Genomic DNA, 16,500 nt, shown 5'->3' on the forward strand with positions numbered 1-16,500 from the left:
TTGGGCTTGGGCTTTTCGTAGTCTCGCTGAGCGCAAAGCCTCGTGCTCAGCGCCACGTCGCGCTCAGCGCGTGTAGTGCGCTTAGCGCCTTGACTTCTTGCGCGTTGAGCGCGTCCTGCGCTTAACGCCTTGTTGGACTTGGGCTTCTTCTGATTTTCTTCTTTTTTTTCCTTTATTTTTGCTTGTTGTACCTCCCTTTTCTCATCTGCAATCAAAATTTGAAATTAATTAAATCTTTCCAAATTAAAGCATAAATAACTGCTAAATAATTAATTCTAAGTTAATTTTAGACTGATTTTCCACTATTAATTTACTATTATTTAGCAGTTATCATATACATACCTTTCCATTCCAAACAATGACTGCAACATGATCAGCATAGGCAATTAGAACTAATGTGTCACGCAGCCCGCCTGGAAAACCATGGGCATCAACAACTACTTCTTGAGGCTATTAGAAGGCCTCGTCAGTTGCGTCATCGACGTGATGAACATCCTTAGCAACAACGACAACTTCCCGTTGCCTATGTGCGGATGCTGTGGGCCTTCGTTACTAGGGAACTTCATCTGAATCACGATTATCTTCTCTTCCCAAGGCTCTTCCTATAACTCTGCCTAAAGCACGACCCAAACCTTTGTCTACAAATTTGAACATACATGCAAATTTATGTTAAAATTCAAACAATACTTCAATCAATTACTATATAATTATTCATAAATAAAAAAAATTATTTTATATATATACTTTCAAAATTTCTTTTTAATTAATTTTATGTAATCAAAACAACTTCTTTATTAAAAAGAAACTTAAAAAAAAAACTACAATTAATTAATTACATAAAAAACAAACTATGTCTCCTTGTCTATTTTTGTTACAAAAAAACTAATATATAACAAAGATAACACAGAGATGGATGAGGAAGAAGGTACGTTGCCGCTAGAGAATGTACGGAATGCACGAGGGAGAGGGGAGGTCGCTGGCTTTTAAAATTTAAGTGAAGCGCATTTTTGCCACTTCACTTAAATTGTTGGGTGCACAAGCAATATTGTTGAGTGCACCTAGCAACACTCTTTTGAGTTTATTTGCAATTCCTAATGACATGAACAAATCTCGGAAGAACTACAATGAGCTCTGAGTCCAAACTTTTGGGTGGGTGTAGGCTTCTTACCCTTCAATCTCTTAAGCCTATTTAATGGGAACTACTATTGGCACTACCCATGTGGGTAGCTTTTTGCATTTTTTAAAATTACTCTTCCAATAGAAAAATGATTCCATTTCACTCTTGTACAATGTAATCGTGTTTTTGTTGCACATATGGGGGTGAAAAATATAAAACAACATAAATATGATTTCGTTGTACCATGTACAATGGAATTGTGTTTCTATTTTAAAGTGAGGGTGAAAAAAAATGAAAATATGATTTCTTTGTACAGTGACAATGGAATCGTATTTCCATTATTTTATTTTTTCCACCCCATCTATGCAACAAAAATATGATTCCGTTGTACATTGTACAATAACAAAATTATATTTCCATTGTTGTCAAACATTCCCATTCCCCAACTAGAATTGCAACCACCTCAATATCCCAAAGCTACCATCCCAAACCCATTGATTACAGCAACAACAACAATGATTCAACAACAAAATTGCAAAAAAAGATCCAAAAAAGAGAAATAGATCTAGTGGGAGCAAGGGTAATGGGGCACACAAATCAACCTAGATCTTGACACATCGTGACACAAATATGGTGGGGGAGAGGTGGTCAATGTGGTGCGATGCCGATCTAGTTGGGTGAGATTTGGTTGGTGTCGTGCAACACGAAGGAATGGGGGATTCAATTTGGTTAGGCTAGATCTAGCTGGTGTGGCACTCCAACTTTGTTTGCCGCGATGATGCCACCGTGGAAGAGGAGTGGGAGAACATGGAGCTCATGGATGGAAACCACCACCATCCCATCGTTGGTGGCAATGACGCCACCGCCATCCCCGATGTGTCTTGTTTAGGGAAACAAGCCAAAGGAAAGAGGGGAAGACTGAAGAGGAAGGGGTGAGGGTGTAAGAAATTGCATAAGGGTTATTTTGGTCTTTTCCTTAGAATTTTGAAATCTAGGTAGTGGGAATAACAAAAGTAATAGTGGGAAAAGTTGTTCCCCTATTCAATATGCATTTTTGTCACAATTACTACTTTTTCTTCTTCTCAGAACCCAACCATCGTGGCATTGTAATTCGTGGTTACAAGGGAGAACATAAACCCAAATCAGAATAAGATCATATTAGTTTTTTTCTATATAATATTATAACACATTTTTTACTCTAAGCAACTCAATTAACTTTAACTTCAACCATAAAACTTACTAAATTTTTTTTCATATGGACCCCACATAATAAATTTTTAAGGAGTGAGTCCCAAACAATAAGTGAGTCCCACACAATTGTTGGAGTGTAATCCAAAGCTGAAAGTTAGTTAATATGGTTATAGATATACATGGGTAACCATCCAGTTGTATGTTATTGTATATAAACCCATTTCTTGTAGTGACTTTACTACAGTTAATGAGAAAACCTCTTTTCTCTCATCTTGCGTTCTCTTCATTCTTCCTCTTATTCCTCTCAATATGCAAATGTGTATCTAGCTTGCTCTAACAGATTGGTATTAGAGCTTGTGCATAAACAGGGACCTGTGAAAAGGAAGCACCATTGTTGTTGCTATTGAGAGCACTGCTGCAAGCATGCTCTTATGGCTACTGTGAATGCCATACCTAGAAATCTCCCTATGTTTGATGGGAAAGGTTATGAAGATTGGTGCATGAAGATGGATGCTATTCTTGGATTCCAAGAACTTGATGAGATCGTGAGAGATGGGTTTCAAGAACCCTCCAATAATGCTTTAGCAGAACAGGATTAGACGCATCGAGAGAACAAGCGACTAGACTGCAAGGCTCGAGTTCTTTTGAATCAATGTGTTTCTGCAAAAGTGTTTCAAAAAATTTCATAAGCTGCAACCTTGAAGCAAGCATGGGATATTTTGCAACAAGTATATGGCAATATTGGGAGAACAAAGAAGGTCAAGCTACAATTTAGAAGACAACATGAGTTGTTATCAATGATAGAGCAGGAAACCATCACAAACTATTTTAATCGAATTCTGGTGGTGACAAACTCCATGCGAGCCTGTGATAAAGCAATGGACGATTCAAAGATTATGGAGAAGGTGCTCAGAACATTAACACCCAACTTTGATCACATTGTAGTAGTGATCAAAATGCAGAAACACACAGTTCAACTTCCCAAGATCATAGTCTTGGAAGCAATTCAAATGAGCAGCATGATAATTCCAGTTCTAGAGGAGGAAACTCTTTCAGAAGTCGAGGTGGTAAAAGGCTTATTGACAAAAGAAAGATCCAGTGTTACAATTGTGATAAATTTGGGCACTTTTCCCATGAATGCTAGCAGATTGGCAACAACAATGTCCATAGCAAATATAAGAAGAATGATCAGGCACACTTGGAATAGGAGGAAGATGGATCTTATTCAGATCAAATTTTGCTTATGGTAACCAGGAGCAGTAAAGATGGATCTGATTTAGATCAAATCTCGCCACCAGCGTTTATTTGAGGAAAACGTTAGAAAAACCCAAAAGGGGTTTGCGAATTTCAAATAAAAGGATTCGGGAGTTGTTTACGTGCGGGGAAGGTATTAGCACCCCACACGTCCGTCACAAGGGATGACAGCCTTTAATCGAGTGTACAAAAACATGACTTCAATATTATTTATTTTCCCTTTTTATGTTTCTTTATTTTTTGAGGTCGACAAGGGTGTTGCCCTTACTCCTATGTATCCTCAAGTGCAATGAGGAACTCATACCTACATAATTCTTTAAAAGTGAGAAAGTTGGGTGTTAGAATTGATTTTAAACTTTTGAAAGGTTCATTTTAACCAACAAAAACAAAAGGGACCGTTAAGACGTTGGACCTTGAACGGATTCAAGCGACTTTTTTATGGATAAAAACTCAATTACATGCTGGTTTCATCTTGGTTTCACTTATTAACTTTCAATCTCATTAAAAGATAATTTGTGATGTAAATGATTGGTCAAAATTCACTTTATAAGAAGAACATCGAACGAAGAACGATGTAGAAGTTAATTATGGTCGCAATTCGGTAGCGCCTCAGCCTCATTTTTCTTCTTCTTCTCTTCAAATTTCACTGAAATCCTCTCAATATTCAGATGTTGGACCCTTCCTTCAGCCCCCCTCACGCCTATTTATAGGAAATGAGGGGGTTTAGTGGATCTGGAGCTCGCCCAGGCGAGCTGTTGCTTCAACCTGAAGTAACCTTGCTCGCCTAAGCGACCTCAGCTCACCCAGGCGAGCTGGTTACTTCACCCCTAAGCTATTTGGGGGCCTAGGCGAGCCAAAGGCTAGCCTGGGTGAGCCAGGGTTCAGAAAAAGGCTTAAAATGATCCTTTTACCCTCTTTTTTGGGTATTTTTTGCATTTTTTACCGAAACATCGAATAATATTTCATCTTGCGTGACAATTGGTGTCAAACAGCTCAATTTAGCTAGCGATAATCAAAATGTTAACGAATGATAGTTCCCAAATGAAATTAGGGTCTGACAAATGTCACCACTAGTGTGAGGTTTGTAGATAATAGCACCATCCTTGCAGAAGGTATAGGAAAGGTGATGATCACATGATAGAATGGAGAAATAACATATATGCATGATGTGCTGTATGTACCTTCAATGAACAAGAATCTACTTAGCTTGGGGTAGCTTCTTGAGAAAGGATATACCATGGCAATGTAGGCAAACTATATTGAGATCTTTGATGATAAACAAAGACTAGTGCTCAAGGCACCATTATCCAGAAATAGGACATTCAAGGTGAATTTAAGTACTGCTGCCATTCAATGCTTGTCCACTGTTAACATAAAAGAAGATAGGTAGCTATAGCACTATAGATATGGCCATTTAAATTTTAAGAGTCAGCATCAACTAAGCACCAAACAAATGGCGCTTGGAATGCCATCCATTCACTCACCCCAGAAAACCTGTGATGGATGCTTGATTGGCAAACAACCCAGAAAAGCTTTCAAGACCAAGGCACCACAAAGAGCCAAACAACCTCTTGTAATAGTCCATTTAGACGTGTGTGGACCATTCGATACTCCATCCCTTGGTTGTAATAGGTATTTCCTAACTTTTGTGGATGAATTTACCAAGAAGATTTGGATATATTTGCTAAAAGAGAAAGGTTCAGTGTTTTCTCTCTTTGTGAAATTTTGCACCTCAGGTGAAAGACAATCTAAATTGAAGCTAAAGATCCTTATAACAGATGAAGGGGTTAATATAACTCTAAGGAGTTCAAAGAATTCTATGAAGCTAAAGGAATTGAACATGAGGTAACAACTCCCTATACACCTCAGTACAATGGCTTGGCAGAAAGCAAAAACAAAACCCAACTGGATATGGCTACGTGTATGCTTAAAGGGAAAGGACTACCAAATTGCTACTGGGGATAAACTGTCACCACAAACAACATATGTTTTGAATAGATGTCCCACCAAGAGACTTCAATCTGTAACACTTGAAGAAGCTTGGATTGGGGACAAGCCTATGGTGAATCATCTGAGGATTTTTGGGTCTCTTAGCTACATACACATCCCAGATGAAAGGAGAAGAAAGCTATATGATAAGAGTGAAGCTCTTATCCTAAATGGATATCATCCAACTGGTGCATACAAACTTTACAGCCCCTTGAAGCAGCAGGTGGTGATTAGCAGAGATGTCGTGGTAGATGGAACTGCAGCCTAGAAGTGGGAAAATGAGTCTAAAATTCCTAGCTCATATATTCTCAAGGACAGCCCAAGAACCAAGGATGTTAACCCTACTAGCTCAACGCAACCTCCTGTAAGAAGGTCACAGAGAACAAGATTTCCCTCCACAAGACTTACAGATTATGAACTATACAATAATAGTTCAATCTCTAATGATGGTGAAATGGTACATTTCGCTTTTATGGTTGACACTGAACTTGTACATTGGAAGCATGCCCTGGATATCAGAGAATGAATGCTGCTATGAAAGAAGAGTTGGATGCCATAGAGAAAAATAGAACTTGGGAGCTGGTTGATTTACCACATAATAAACATCCAATTGATGTGAGGTAGGTGTTTAAAGTAAAGCTCAAACCAGATGGCTCAATTGGAAAACACAAAGCCAGGCTTGTTGCAAAAGGATTCCTTCATAAACAAGGAATTGATTATACAAAAGTATATGCCCCAGTTGCAAGAATGGAAATAATTAGATTACTAATTGCCGTTGCCAGTTCTAAAAATTGGACCATATGTCATCAAATCTACCTTTTTGAATGGTCCACTAGAAGAAGTATACATCTTGAAGCCACCAAGATTTGAAATAAAAGGGAAGGAACGCAAAGTATACTGATTACTTAAAGCTCTTTATGGCCTCAAGCAGGCCCCTCGAGCTTGGAACATATTGATTGACAATTTCCTTAGCAAACAAGGATTTGTGAAATGCATAATAGAGTTTAGTGTGTATGTAAGGGAAATTCAGCACAAGAACTTGCTATTTGTATGCTTGTATGTGGATGATCTGATAATTACAAGAGATGTGAATGAAGAAATCAAGCAATTCAAAGAAAAGATGAAGTCAGAGTTTGACATGACAGACCTTGGAATCCTACATTCCTTGGTTTTGAATTTATGCATACTCAAAAGGGAATTTTCCTACACCAGAGAAAATATACTGGTGAGGTTCTGAAACACTTTAATATGGAGAATTGCAACACAACTCCAATACCCATGATGCCAAACTTGAAATTAACAGAAGAACTAGATGAAAAGCTAGTTGATGCAACATTGTTCAAGTAGATTATTGGCTCACTCAGGTTCCTATGCAACAGCAAACCTGACATTAGTTATGGAATGGGATTGCTTAGCAGATTTATGGGTAATCCTCTAGCTCCTCACATGACCGCAACTAAGCATATCCTGAGGTATTTCAAGGGAACAAGTGATTTTGGTTTATTGTTTCCAATAGGGAATGATCAAAACAGATCATGCATTGAAGCCTGGTCTGATTCAGACTGGTGTGGTGATAAGGTTGAGAGAAAAAGCACCTTTGGATACTTGTTTAAGTAACTGGATGCACCAATATCCTGGTGTTCAAAGAAGCAAAGTGTAGTGGCACTCTCCTCTTGTGAAGCTAAATATATAAGGTCAGCTGAAGCCGCTTGTCAAAGTTTGTGCTCTACTTAAAGAGATGAAATTACAGTATGAAAGGACAGTACAAATGTATGTTGACAATAAATCAACCATTAGCTTGTTAAAGAATCCACTTTCTCATGCAAAAAGCAAGCACATTGAAACTAAATATCATTTCCTTTGAGATCAAGTAAGTAAAGGAAGATTGGAGCTTGTATATTGCAGCACCAATGACAAAGTTGCTGATGTTTTTACCAAACCTTTGAAATATGAAAGATTTGAGAAGTCAAGAACCTTACTGAATTTAGAATCAGATTGTTTTGGATTAAGGGGAAATGTTAGAGTGTAATCCAAATCTGAAAGTTAGTTAATATGGTTACAAATATACATGGGTAACCATCCATTTGTATGTTGTTGTATATAAATCCATTTCTTGTATTGACTTTACTACACTTAATGAGAAAGCCTATTTTCTCTCATATTGCATTCTCTTCATTCTTCCTTTTATTCCTCTCTATATGCAGATGTGTATCTAGCTTGCTGTAAGAGGAGTTGCTCTCCAATAACATAAAACTCACTCATGAGTTTTTATTTAGTGTTACCGTTAGATAAAAACTCTCATTGGAGTTGTCCTTAGATTGAAAGAGAATGACGTTTGGTATAGTCAATTTGCAAATATTGAGTTATTGAGGGACACCATTTAATTGAAATTAAAAATTAATTAAGATCCTGCATAGAGTAAATGTAATTTTTTGCACAAGTTAGGGTTGAACCTTATCATCTAGCAAAAAAACACACGCTAGTTACCATTGGCTAACTAATGATAAAAGTTTTATGAGTACTAAACTTAAATATGTTTTTGTTTGTTGTAATATATCACATTTTTTTGTTTTGGTTCTTATAATTTTTTTTAAATATTCATTATCATTTTTTTTTATTTTGGTTTTTGTTATTTTAATTTAGTCTTTGTAATATAAATGCTTTTTTTTTTCTCGTTTTTGTTAACATGTGAATAATTTGCTTTTTGTCCCTAGCTATCATTTCTAAAAAATAAATTAACTCAAAATGAATAAAATATTATAGAAACTAATAAATAAATATATTAGAAATATTAAAATAAAATAACAAAAACTAAAATAAATTATAAAATTACTTGGATCATTTGAAACAAACTTTACAAAGATCAAAATAAAAAAAGTGATATATTATAGAAATAAAAACATATTTAAATCCTAATACTAATATTAAATCATTCTTTTGCGATTATATTTGGCTATCTTATGCATGTTAAGCTATCTTATGCATGGGTTGGTTCTTATCTATAGTCAAGTCACCTCAAACACTTTCAATAGATTGATTTGTCTTAGTCATGGTAGAGATACTCATTTAATGCATGGCTATAGAAATATACATGTCGACATAACATATCTCATCAATGTCGATCGATTGGTCAATGGTCACCATAATAGGTTGTAGTTTTGGAGGGTTGAGCCTTTTTCATAACCCACCCGTTCAGGAAGAACTATGTTTATACACGTTCAATAATCGGATATGGTACAAACTAATTAATAAAAGGATATTTAGTTGGGGGACAAAATGAGAAAACATCATGTGTTAGTCTTAACTAAGAACTAGTTATTCATAAGACAAATTGGACATTTTTGCTAATTTCATTCCTCGCGTCTCACCAACTCTAATTAATACAGGAAAAGGATAGTGTACTCTCCAAATTTTGACCAGCAAAAGTGAGGAAATTAAAGATCAAATTAAAGTGCATGTTTGGACGAGTAGTGTTGTCTAAATTAATTTTATAAAATTGATTTTAATTAAAATTAATTTTAAAGTGATATAATTTATGTTTGAATATTTTTATAAAATAAAAAAATGTTTGAATGTTTTTATTTTAAAAATAAGTTAATAACAAAATTCAATATAAAATTTTCTATTTAACGTTAAAGTTACCTAAAATTATTTTACTTTAAAATTAATTTTAAATCTAAAATCAATTATTTAATATTAATCCAGACATGCAAATTAAAAAATTAACATGTACCTAAAATCACATTAGCTAAGGCTCCTTTGGAGGTGGTGGTGAGTTTCTGATTTTTTATTTTTAAACGTAATTTTTAAAATAAAATGTGTTGAAGCTGAATTGATTTTTACCTCAATTTCAAAATAATTTTACATTCATTATCAAAACCAAGGAAAAAAGTTTTGTGAATTTGATTTTTAGTTTTAAAAAATACATTCTAATCACCACCACCACGCCTGCCACCACCATTGTCGTTGTCTCCACCACATCGTCATTGCTACCTCCACCATTCCACTACTACAACTATTAGTATTGTCGTCGCCACCACTATCGTTTCTCCACTGTTATCACCACTACTACCACTAGTGTTGTCACCACCACAACCACCACCACCATTCCATCGTCTTATTGTTGTTGTTGTGGTCGTTGCTACTATTCCACCCCACCATCACCACCCATTTTAAAATCAAACCGGTGATTGACCCGATCAAGACATTGTGTCACTTGGTCAATGGTTGAATTAATTAGTCACTAATTGAACCGCATGACTTGATCTTTAATAAAAAAAAACATTAAAACTTTATACCCAAACTTAATTCACTTGCATGATCCAACATGTTTCTTGCCTTGGGCGTGACCAGACCCAGGTTAGTGGGCCAACGGTTAAACAACAAACTCATTCGGGTTGTACTAGGTTACACCAGGTTCAATGCATGATTGATTCAATAGGTAACTTGACTAGACCAGACCTTCAGGTCGCGTTCGAATTGATCCGACCAGTCGGGTTGGTCTGGCTTTTAAAACACAACCATTATCATTCTACCACTATTATCATTACCATCACCATTTCACCACCATAGCCACCATCGATGGTGCCCTTATTCCACCCCACCACCATTGTCGTTGTCACCATCATCACCATTATTGTTACTATCGTCACTGTCGTTACTCTACTCTCATCTGTTATCTTTATCATTGTCATTATTTCATAATAGAGATATAAGATAAAATAATTAATTCATTTTATTTATCTTCAATTTGTAACGTCCTTTTAAAAATTAAAAAAATAAACAAAAATTAATTTTAATTTTTAAGAATTTTAAAACTAAAAATGAGAAAATACCTCAAACAAATCTAATATTTTAATATAATTAATTTTAAAAAATTCAACATCAAATCAAACACGCCAAAAGGAAATTACTGTTCCCAACTTTTTTTTTTCATCAGTTGAGATTTAGCGGTTACCCATGTGTCCGTGAGATTGTGCCACGTCGGTACTGGCGGTTGGAACACTCAACTGTGCCCGTTGATTGAGGAACACTGAGGCAACGTTACCATGTATCTTTGTCTGCTGCCCTTACTTCTACCTTTGTTCTTGTAGGTCCCACTGCTTCTTTCAATAGATGTGGCTTTTGGCTCCAATTTAATTGCTATACAGTTTATACTGTTGGTGAGAGATCACTTAGTTGCATTGGATTCATTCAAATTCTCATTTGAAACTCTGTAATAAAAACACACACACACAAAAAAAATGTTTTATAGAGTTATTGTTAAGTGATGCGAAAGGGTTAGCTACCAAGAAGTGTAGCACAATTAGTTGACTAAATCGCATAAATTATTATAAATTTTTTTATATTTGAGAATAAAACAAAAGTTTATCTAACTATAGTTATACCATGAAGTTTTAGATTGTATATTTTATTAAAGAAACGAAACGGATCAAATTTTCAAATCATATCAAAGTGAGAGTTTCATTTCTATGAGGGAGTTGAAAGTGAAATATAAAAATTTACAGGAAAATTCGCATGCAATATTGAAATTTTTATTGATGGAAAGTAAAAAAGCCGTAGCTGTTCATAAAAGAATTGCCAAAGAAATTTAAATAATTTCACGCATAATTTATCATATATGTATAATTTTTCATTTGATAATTATAAGTTTTATTTTTTGTTTCTTCAGTAACTTGTTTACATTACGTGAATTTTATTTTCTGCATATGTCATGAATTTAATTATTTATTCCCACTCCTTGTAAGGGCACTATGGCTATGATTTTGACAGACTGACTCGCGTAACCCCATACCTTTTAATGGGTTTGGCTGGATATTATAACCTGTTGACCATTTCAATTTGTCTTTGTTGGATTCGGATCCTGTCCAGCGTGATTTTCCCTCCTGCTCTCTCCAGCACAAGCATAATTTGTTAGATTGATTTAATGATTCTTATTTCAAAAAGAAAAAATGGCACACTAAGAAATTGAATGCAGACTCACATTTCATTTGACATTCGCATTTTATCGATATGAATACATGAAAAATATAAACAAATCTTGTGGTATTCAATTAAGACTTTTAAAAGATTGGATTAAGATTTCAAAGGATTTTAAAAGACTTTTTTATGATTAAAAAGTCTTGTGGTATTCAATCAAGACTTTTATAAAATATAAACAAATCTTGTGGTATTCAATTAAGACAATAAAGATTTTTTTTTCAGGGCAACAAAATCTGTTGGTATTCAATTGAGATTTCTTATCACTTTTAAAATGTCTTTTGGTATTCAAAAGTAAATAGATTTTGATGGATTCTTTTGTGGAATGGATTTTGAGAGACTTTTTAGTTAGAAATACACATAAAATACTCCTCCAACAATCTCACCCAAACCCTTGAGGCTTTTCATAATCTTCCAAAGATTTTTTCTTCTCCTGCCGAACAAGACACAAACCACTACCAGGTTCATTCTCTTACAACTTTTCAATCAATTTTACCTATTTTTTTAATGGCAATCGATAGTCAATATTGTTCATACTATATGTATATTACGCAAATCAAAAGAAAAGGGTGTTGTATATGCTTCAAGATTTCGTATTCATATTGTTTTCAACGTCCAGGCAATGAATATGCATCAAAAGAATGACAATTGATATGCATCAAGATTTCATATTGCTTTTTTTTTAGTACTGTATATGCAAATCAAAATAAAAAACTCTTTTTTTTTTTCTGTTTCTTCAACTTGTTTTTTTACAACGTCCATTATTATTATTATTATTTTCTTGTGTTATTAATAAAATGTTAATTATTAATGTGTTATTATTATTTTTTTGACAGCGTGTTATTATTATTATTATTGTGTTAATAATTTTTTAATTGTTATTGTGTTATTATTATTGTTATTTTGTTAATAGTTTTTTTTTTAAAACGATTTTATGATATATGAGTATTATTTTTATGGAAAATGCTAACATGTGCCCTTAAGACACTTGTTAGTGTATTATGTATAGAAATTTTATATTGAAAGTTGTGCAATTTACTTTTTTAAAAGTAAAAAATTGTTGTTTTTAAGACATAGTTACTATTGGAAGTATCCTTAACATGTGCCCTAAGTGCGCATGTTAGCATGACCCTTATTTTATTATTAGGTAGTTTTTTATTGGTTTTTCTATTGAATTGTATATTATTCGGGATATAGTCACTATACTTTTGACAATTAGGAAACAATAACTATTTTTGTCAAATAACTAGTTTCTTATATATATATTAGCGATCAAATGGGGGATTCACAAGAAAATAACAAAGGAAAGAGTAGAGACAAAGATAATTATGTATCTTGGACTATGGAGGATACCAATGAGTTGTTGCACCTCTTGGTGGATGCTATGAATAGGGGATTGCGTGATGCCAATGGGTCACTTAGCAAACAAAATGTAGAACGAATAATACTTCCTCAACTCAATGCAAAAACTAAGGATGAAGTGGTTTCGAAACCAGTATAACATGATGTCAACCCTTATGCGCAACAACTCTGGCTTTGGATGGGACCCAATTGGAAAAACTTTCACTGCTCATGAGGATGTATGGAAAGATTACTTAAAGGTGAGCTAAGTTCATAATCTTTTAAATATATTAATAGTTATAAATTTAGTAAATTATAATATTTGTAGTATATTAACAATGATTTTTTTTAGTCCCACCCAAGTCACAACAAACTTCGAGGAAAAAGTATGGTTGATTATGAGTATTTGAAGATCGTTGTTGGGGGTGGAGTTTCTAGTGGGAATAATTCTATATCAGTCGATCCAGATGATACTGATGCAACAACTTTTGAGCCAGAAAATAGAACTGTTGGGATAGAAGAATTTTCATATGATCCTAATAGTGATACATTCATAACACCAAATAACTATGAACCAGCATATCAGCCTCCATCACCAAGATGTAAGCAGTTATCGTGATCGTCATGGAAATATATCACAAAATGTATTAGCTGCTTGTAACTTTGATTTGGAATTCATGTACGTTCTTAGCGGGTGGGAGGGTTCAGCACATGATTCCAAGGTGTTAAGTGATGCTTTGGCAAGGAAGAATGGACTTAAAGTGCCCCAAGGTAAGTATTATCTGGTGGATTGTGGATTTCCTAATCGACGCAAATTTTTAGCCCCATATCGAGGTGTACGATATCATCTACAAGATTTTGCAGGTCACGGTAATGACCCTGAAAATGAAAAGGAATTATTTAATCTTCGGCATGCATCCTTAAGGAATGTGATTGAGAGGATATTTGGTATTTTTAAATCGCGGTTCACAATTTTTAAGTCAGCACCTCCATTTCTATTTAAAACACAAGCAGAGCTTGTGTTGGCATGTGCAGCACTTCATAATTTTCTTCGCAAAGAATGTCGTTCTGATGAATTTCCAGTGGAACCTACTGACGAGTCTTCATCTTCATCTTCAGTGTTACCAAATTACGAAGACAATGATCATGAACCCATTGTTCAAACACAAGAGCAGGAACGAGAAGATGCTAATATATGGAGGACTAATATAGGTTCAGATATGTGGAGAAATGCTAATAATTAGGCGAACATGAAGTGAGAATCACTTTGTTATTATTTTTTTAGGTAATAATGACTTTGTTATTAAAAGGTTTAAAATTTCTATCGTTTTTATTTTCTTTATTCAAACATTATAATTTATTTATCATCTTTTTCATTCACTTTTGTAACTTCCGTTATTTTTTTGTTTAAAATGTATTAATCTTTCAAAATCTTAAAAATCCATAAAGTACTTTGAAATCTTAAAAATCTGTGTTAGAAATCCATTAAAATCTTGGGTTAAGAATCCTGATTGTAAAAAGTCTTTTAAAGAAAATCTTTTAAAATCCCACAAAATCAATACAATCTCACATAATCTTTTAAAATCTTCAAGATTGTTTTTGTCAAAATATTCTCTCAAAATCCCAATCCAATACACCCCCTAAAGCTGTGTAAAACCCTAACTCCATGATAAAATATTTAAAATTATCCTTCATCATAAAAAAATAATAGCTAAAAAAAATAACTACAAATTTATATAAATTAAAAAAATATTAATGATCGAGTCAAAAGAAATGAGAAAAAACTGAAATACTAAATTTTTAACGGTACTAATTTGAATTTTAAGTGTAATTTTGAAAATTAATTCAAACTAAATTGTATGTATAACTTATTTCTATATTATAAAATTAAAATGCAAAATTTAGAGAGTGAGACCCTTTCAATTAAAATATAATTTATATTTTACAATTGGACATGATAAATATTTTTTATATAATTTAAATTTAAATTGTGGTATAATGTACATTAACTATTTGTAATTTTAAAAAAATAAAACTATTAGATAAAGATAAAAGATGATAGATTGAAAGAGATAAGGAATTAAGAAGTCCAAATGCGCATATAAAGATAAATTTTGGGATAGATAGAGAAAATTTTATTATAAATTTTAAGTATAAATTTTAAATATTTATTAGTATAACCTAAAATACTTATTAATATATATAACAATTTTAATTATAGTACAATTTATGTACTAAAAATTGTTTATTTATGATAATTTTAAAGTAATGCAAGTGTTGTATTTTTTCTCTCACGGAGAGGATCACATTCATTAACAAATAATATCATCCAACGGTTGAAAGAAATGTTGGAGAAGGCTAGAGACGGGAGCCGCGGCCCGCGGGAGAGGATCCTCTTCCATCTTTTTTAAACCATCATAAATATGATCAAGATGGGTTGATATGGTACATTACTATTGTTTTTAACTGTAAAACATTAAGAAAATAAGAATTAGGAAATTTTAGAATTCATGTTTAGATTTAGCACTCTTTTCTTGATTTCTTCTCCTTTGGACTCTACCCTATGGCATGTGTTGCTGCATTAGTATGTACTAGTCAAAAAGTAATAAAGTGATAAAAAAGTATCATCGTCTCAAACGACTAGGATGATGAACACCGTACACTAATCTTTGACATTAGTAAAACAAATCATATATAGGTTAAATTCTGACGGATGGTTAATTGTCAAAATTAAATTTATCTATGTTAGAGTTCAGACCTCACAAAATCAACACACAAGACTTAAAAAATAAAAATAAATACACAAAATAACTCGTGATTCTCCACTCTTAGCTCCTAGGCTTGTTCTCTTGAATCTCAACTACACCTTAGTTCAATGCACAAATTCACTAAATAATCTTGTTCCAATTCCTTAGCAATGTGTCCCCTTGTTGGCAAAGCAAATAACCTTAATTTCTTAGGCGCACTCATTAAGCACTCGTCCATTACACTTGGATTCTCAAAGAGTGCACATAACCTACACATTTTCATTCCTATTGCTTATGCAAATTATGTGTTCCAAATCTCAGTTCAACTCAAAATCTAGAGTTAACCCTATGCTAGATTCAATTGCCTAATTTCACACCCATATAATATTAAGCACAAAGAAAGGAAATTGAAACATAAAGCATGTGTTTAAAACGCAACTAAATAGTCTAAAAGTTCATAAAATTTTGATTCAATCATTACAAAACAAATGAAAAAAAAACAACATAACATAACATAAGGAGACAAAGAAGAAGCCAAGGAAGCTCTCCATTAAGGTTCCATATCCATTCCTAAAATGAATCTGTACTGAAAATCGTATCTCCCATATATCACTATCCTAACTCTCTTACATACTAAGATTACACAAGATTTGATGAAAGCTATGCAATAAATTGCAAAGAAGAGGGTTTTTGCTCAGAAATACGTGCTATGGGTGGTCGAATCCATGGCACGAAAATTCAGGGGTTGCTGTAGTACTAATACACTTTTTATTTTTTTCTAGCCATGTTTTTTTCAAACTTTTGAAAGAAAGCTAAGACTAAAGACGCGCGTATGTATATATGCAGTATGCCCCTATGGAAGATATTTTAAAACCAATTTAC

At 33.6% G+C, this 16,500-nt stretch overlaps 2 protein-coding genes across 2 annotated transcripts; both read left to right on the top strand.

Annotated features, from left to right (window-relative positions):
- Positions 1-13,005: 13,005 nt before the first annotated feature.
- Positions 13,006-13,490, top strand: LOC121174768 (uncharacterized protein At2g29880-like). Its single transcript, XM_041014831.1, has 2 exons — positions 13,006-13,131; positions 13,224-13,490. Exons 1-2 carry the CDS (start codon positions 13,006-13,008, stop codon positions 13,488-13,490), a joined length of 393 nt encoding a protein of 130 aa, XP_040870765.1.
- A 58-nt stretch (positions 13,491-13,548) lies between these two features.
- Positions 13,549-14,213, top strand: LOC121174038 (uncharacterized). Its single transcript, XM_041012142.1, has one exon. It carries the CDS (start codon positions 13,549-13,551, stop codon positions 14,113-14,115), a length of 567 nt encoding a protein of 188 aa, XP_040868076.1. The 3' UTR covers positions 14,116-14,213.
- The last annotated feature ends 2,287 nt before the right edge of the window (positions 14,214-16,500 follow it).

The sequence above is a fragment of the Glycine max genome, chromosome 1, assembly GCF_000004515.6.
Source record: "Glycine max cultivar Williams 82 chromosome 1, Glycine_max_v4.0, whole genome shotgun sequence".
NCBI classification, from domain to species: Eukaryota; Viridiplantae; Streptophyta; class Magnoliopsida; order Fabales; family Fabaceae; genus Glycine; species Glycine max.

What these genes read in the sequence shown, in the direction of transcription:
- LOC121174038 (XM_041012142.1), top strand. Translation starts at nt 13,549, where the DNA reads ATGTACGTTCTTAGCGGGTGGGAGGGTTCAGCACATGATTCCAAGGTG.
- LOC121174768 (XM_041014831.1), top strand. Translation starts at nt 13,006, where the DNA reads ATGAAGTGGTTTCGAAACCAGTATAACATGATGTCAACCCTTATGCGC. An exon ending in TATGGAAAGATTACTTAAAG is followed by an intron (nt 13,132 to 13,223) that starts GTGAGCTAAGTT and finishes GATTTTTTTTAG; the next exon opens with TCCCACCCAAGTCACAACAA.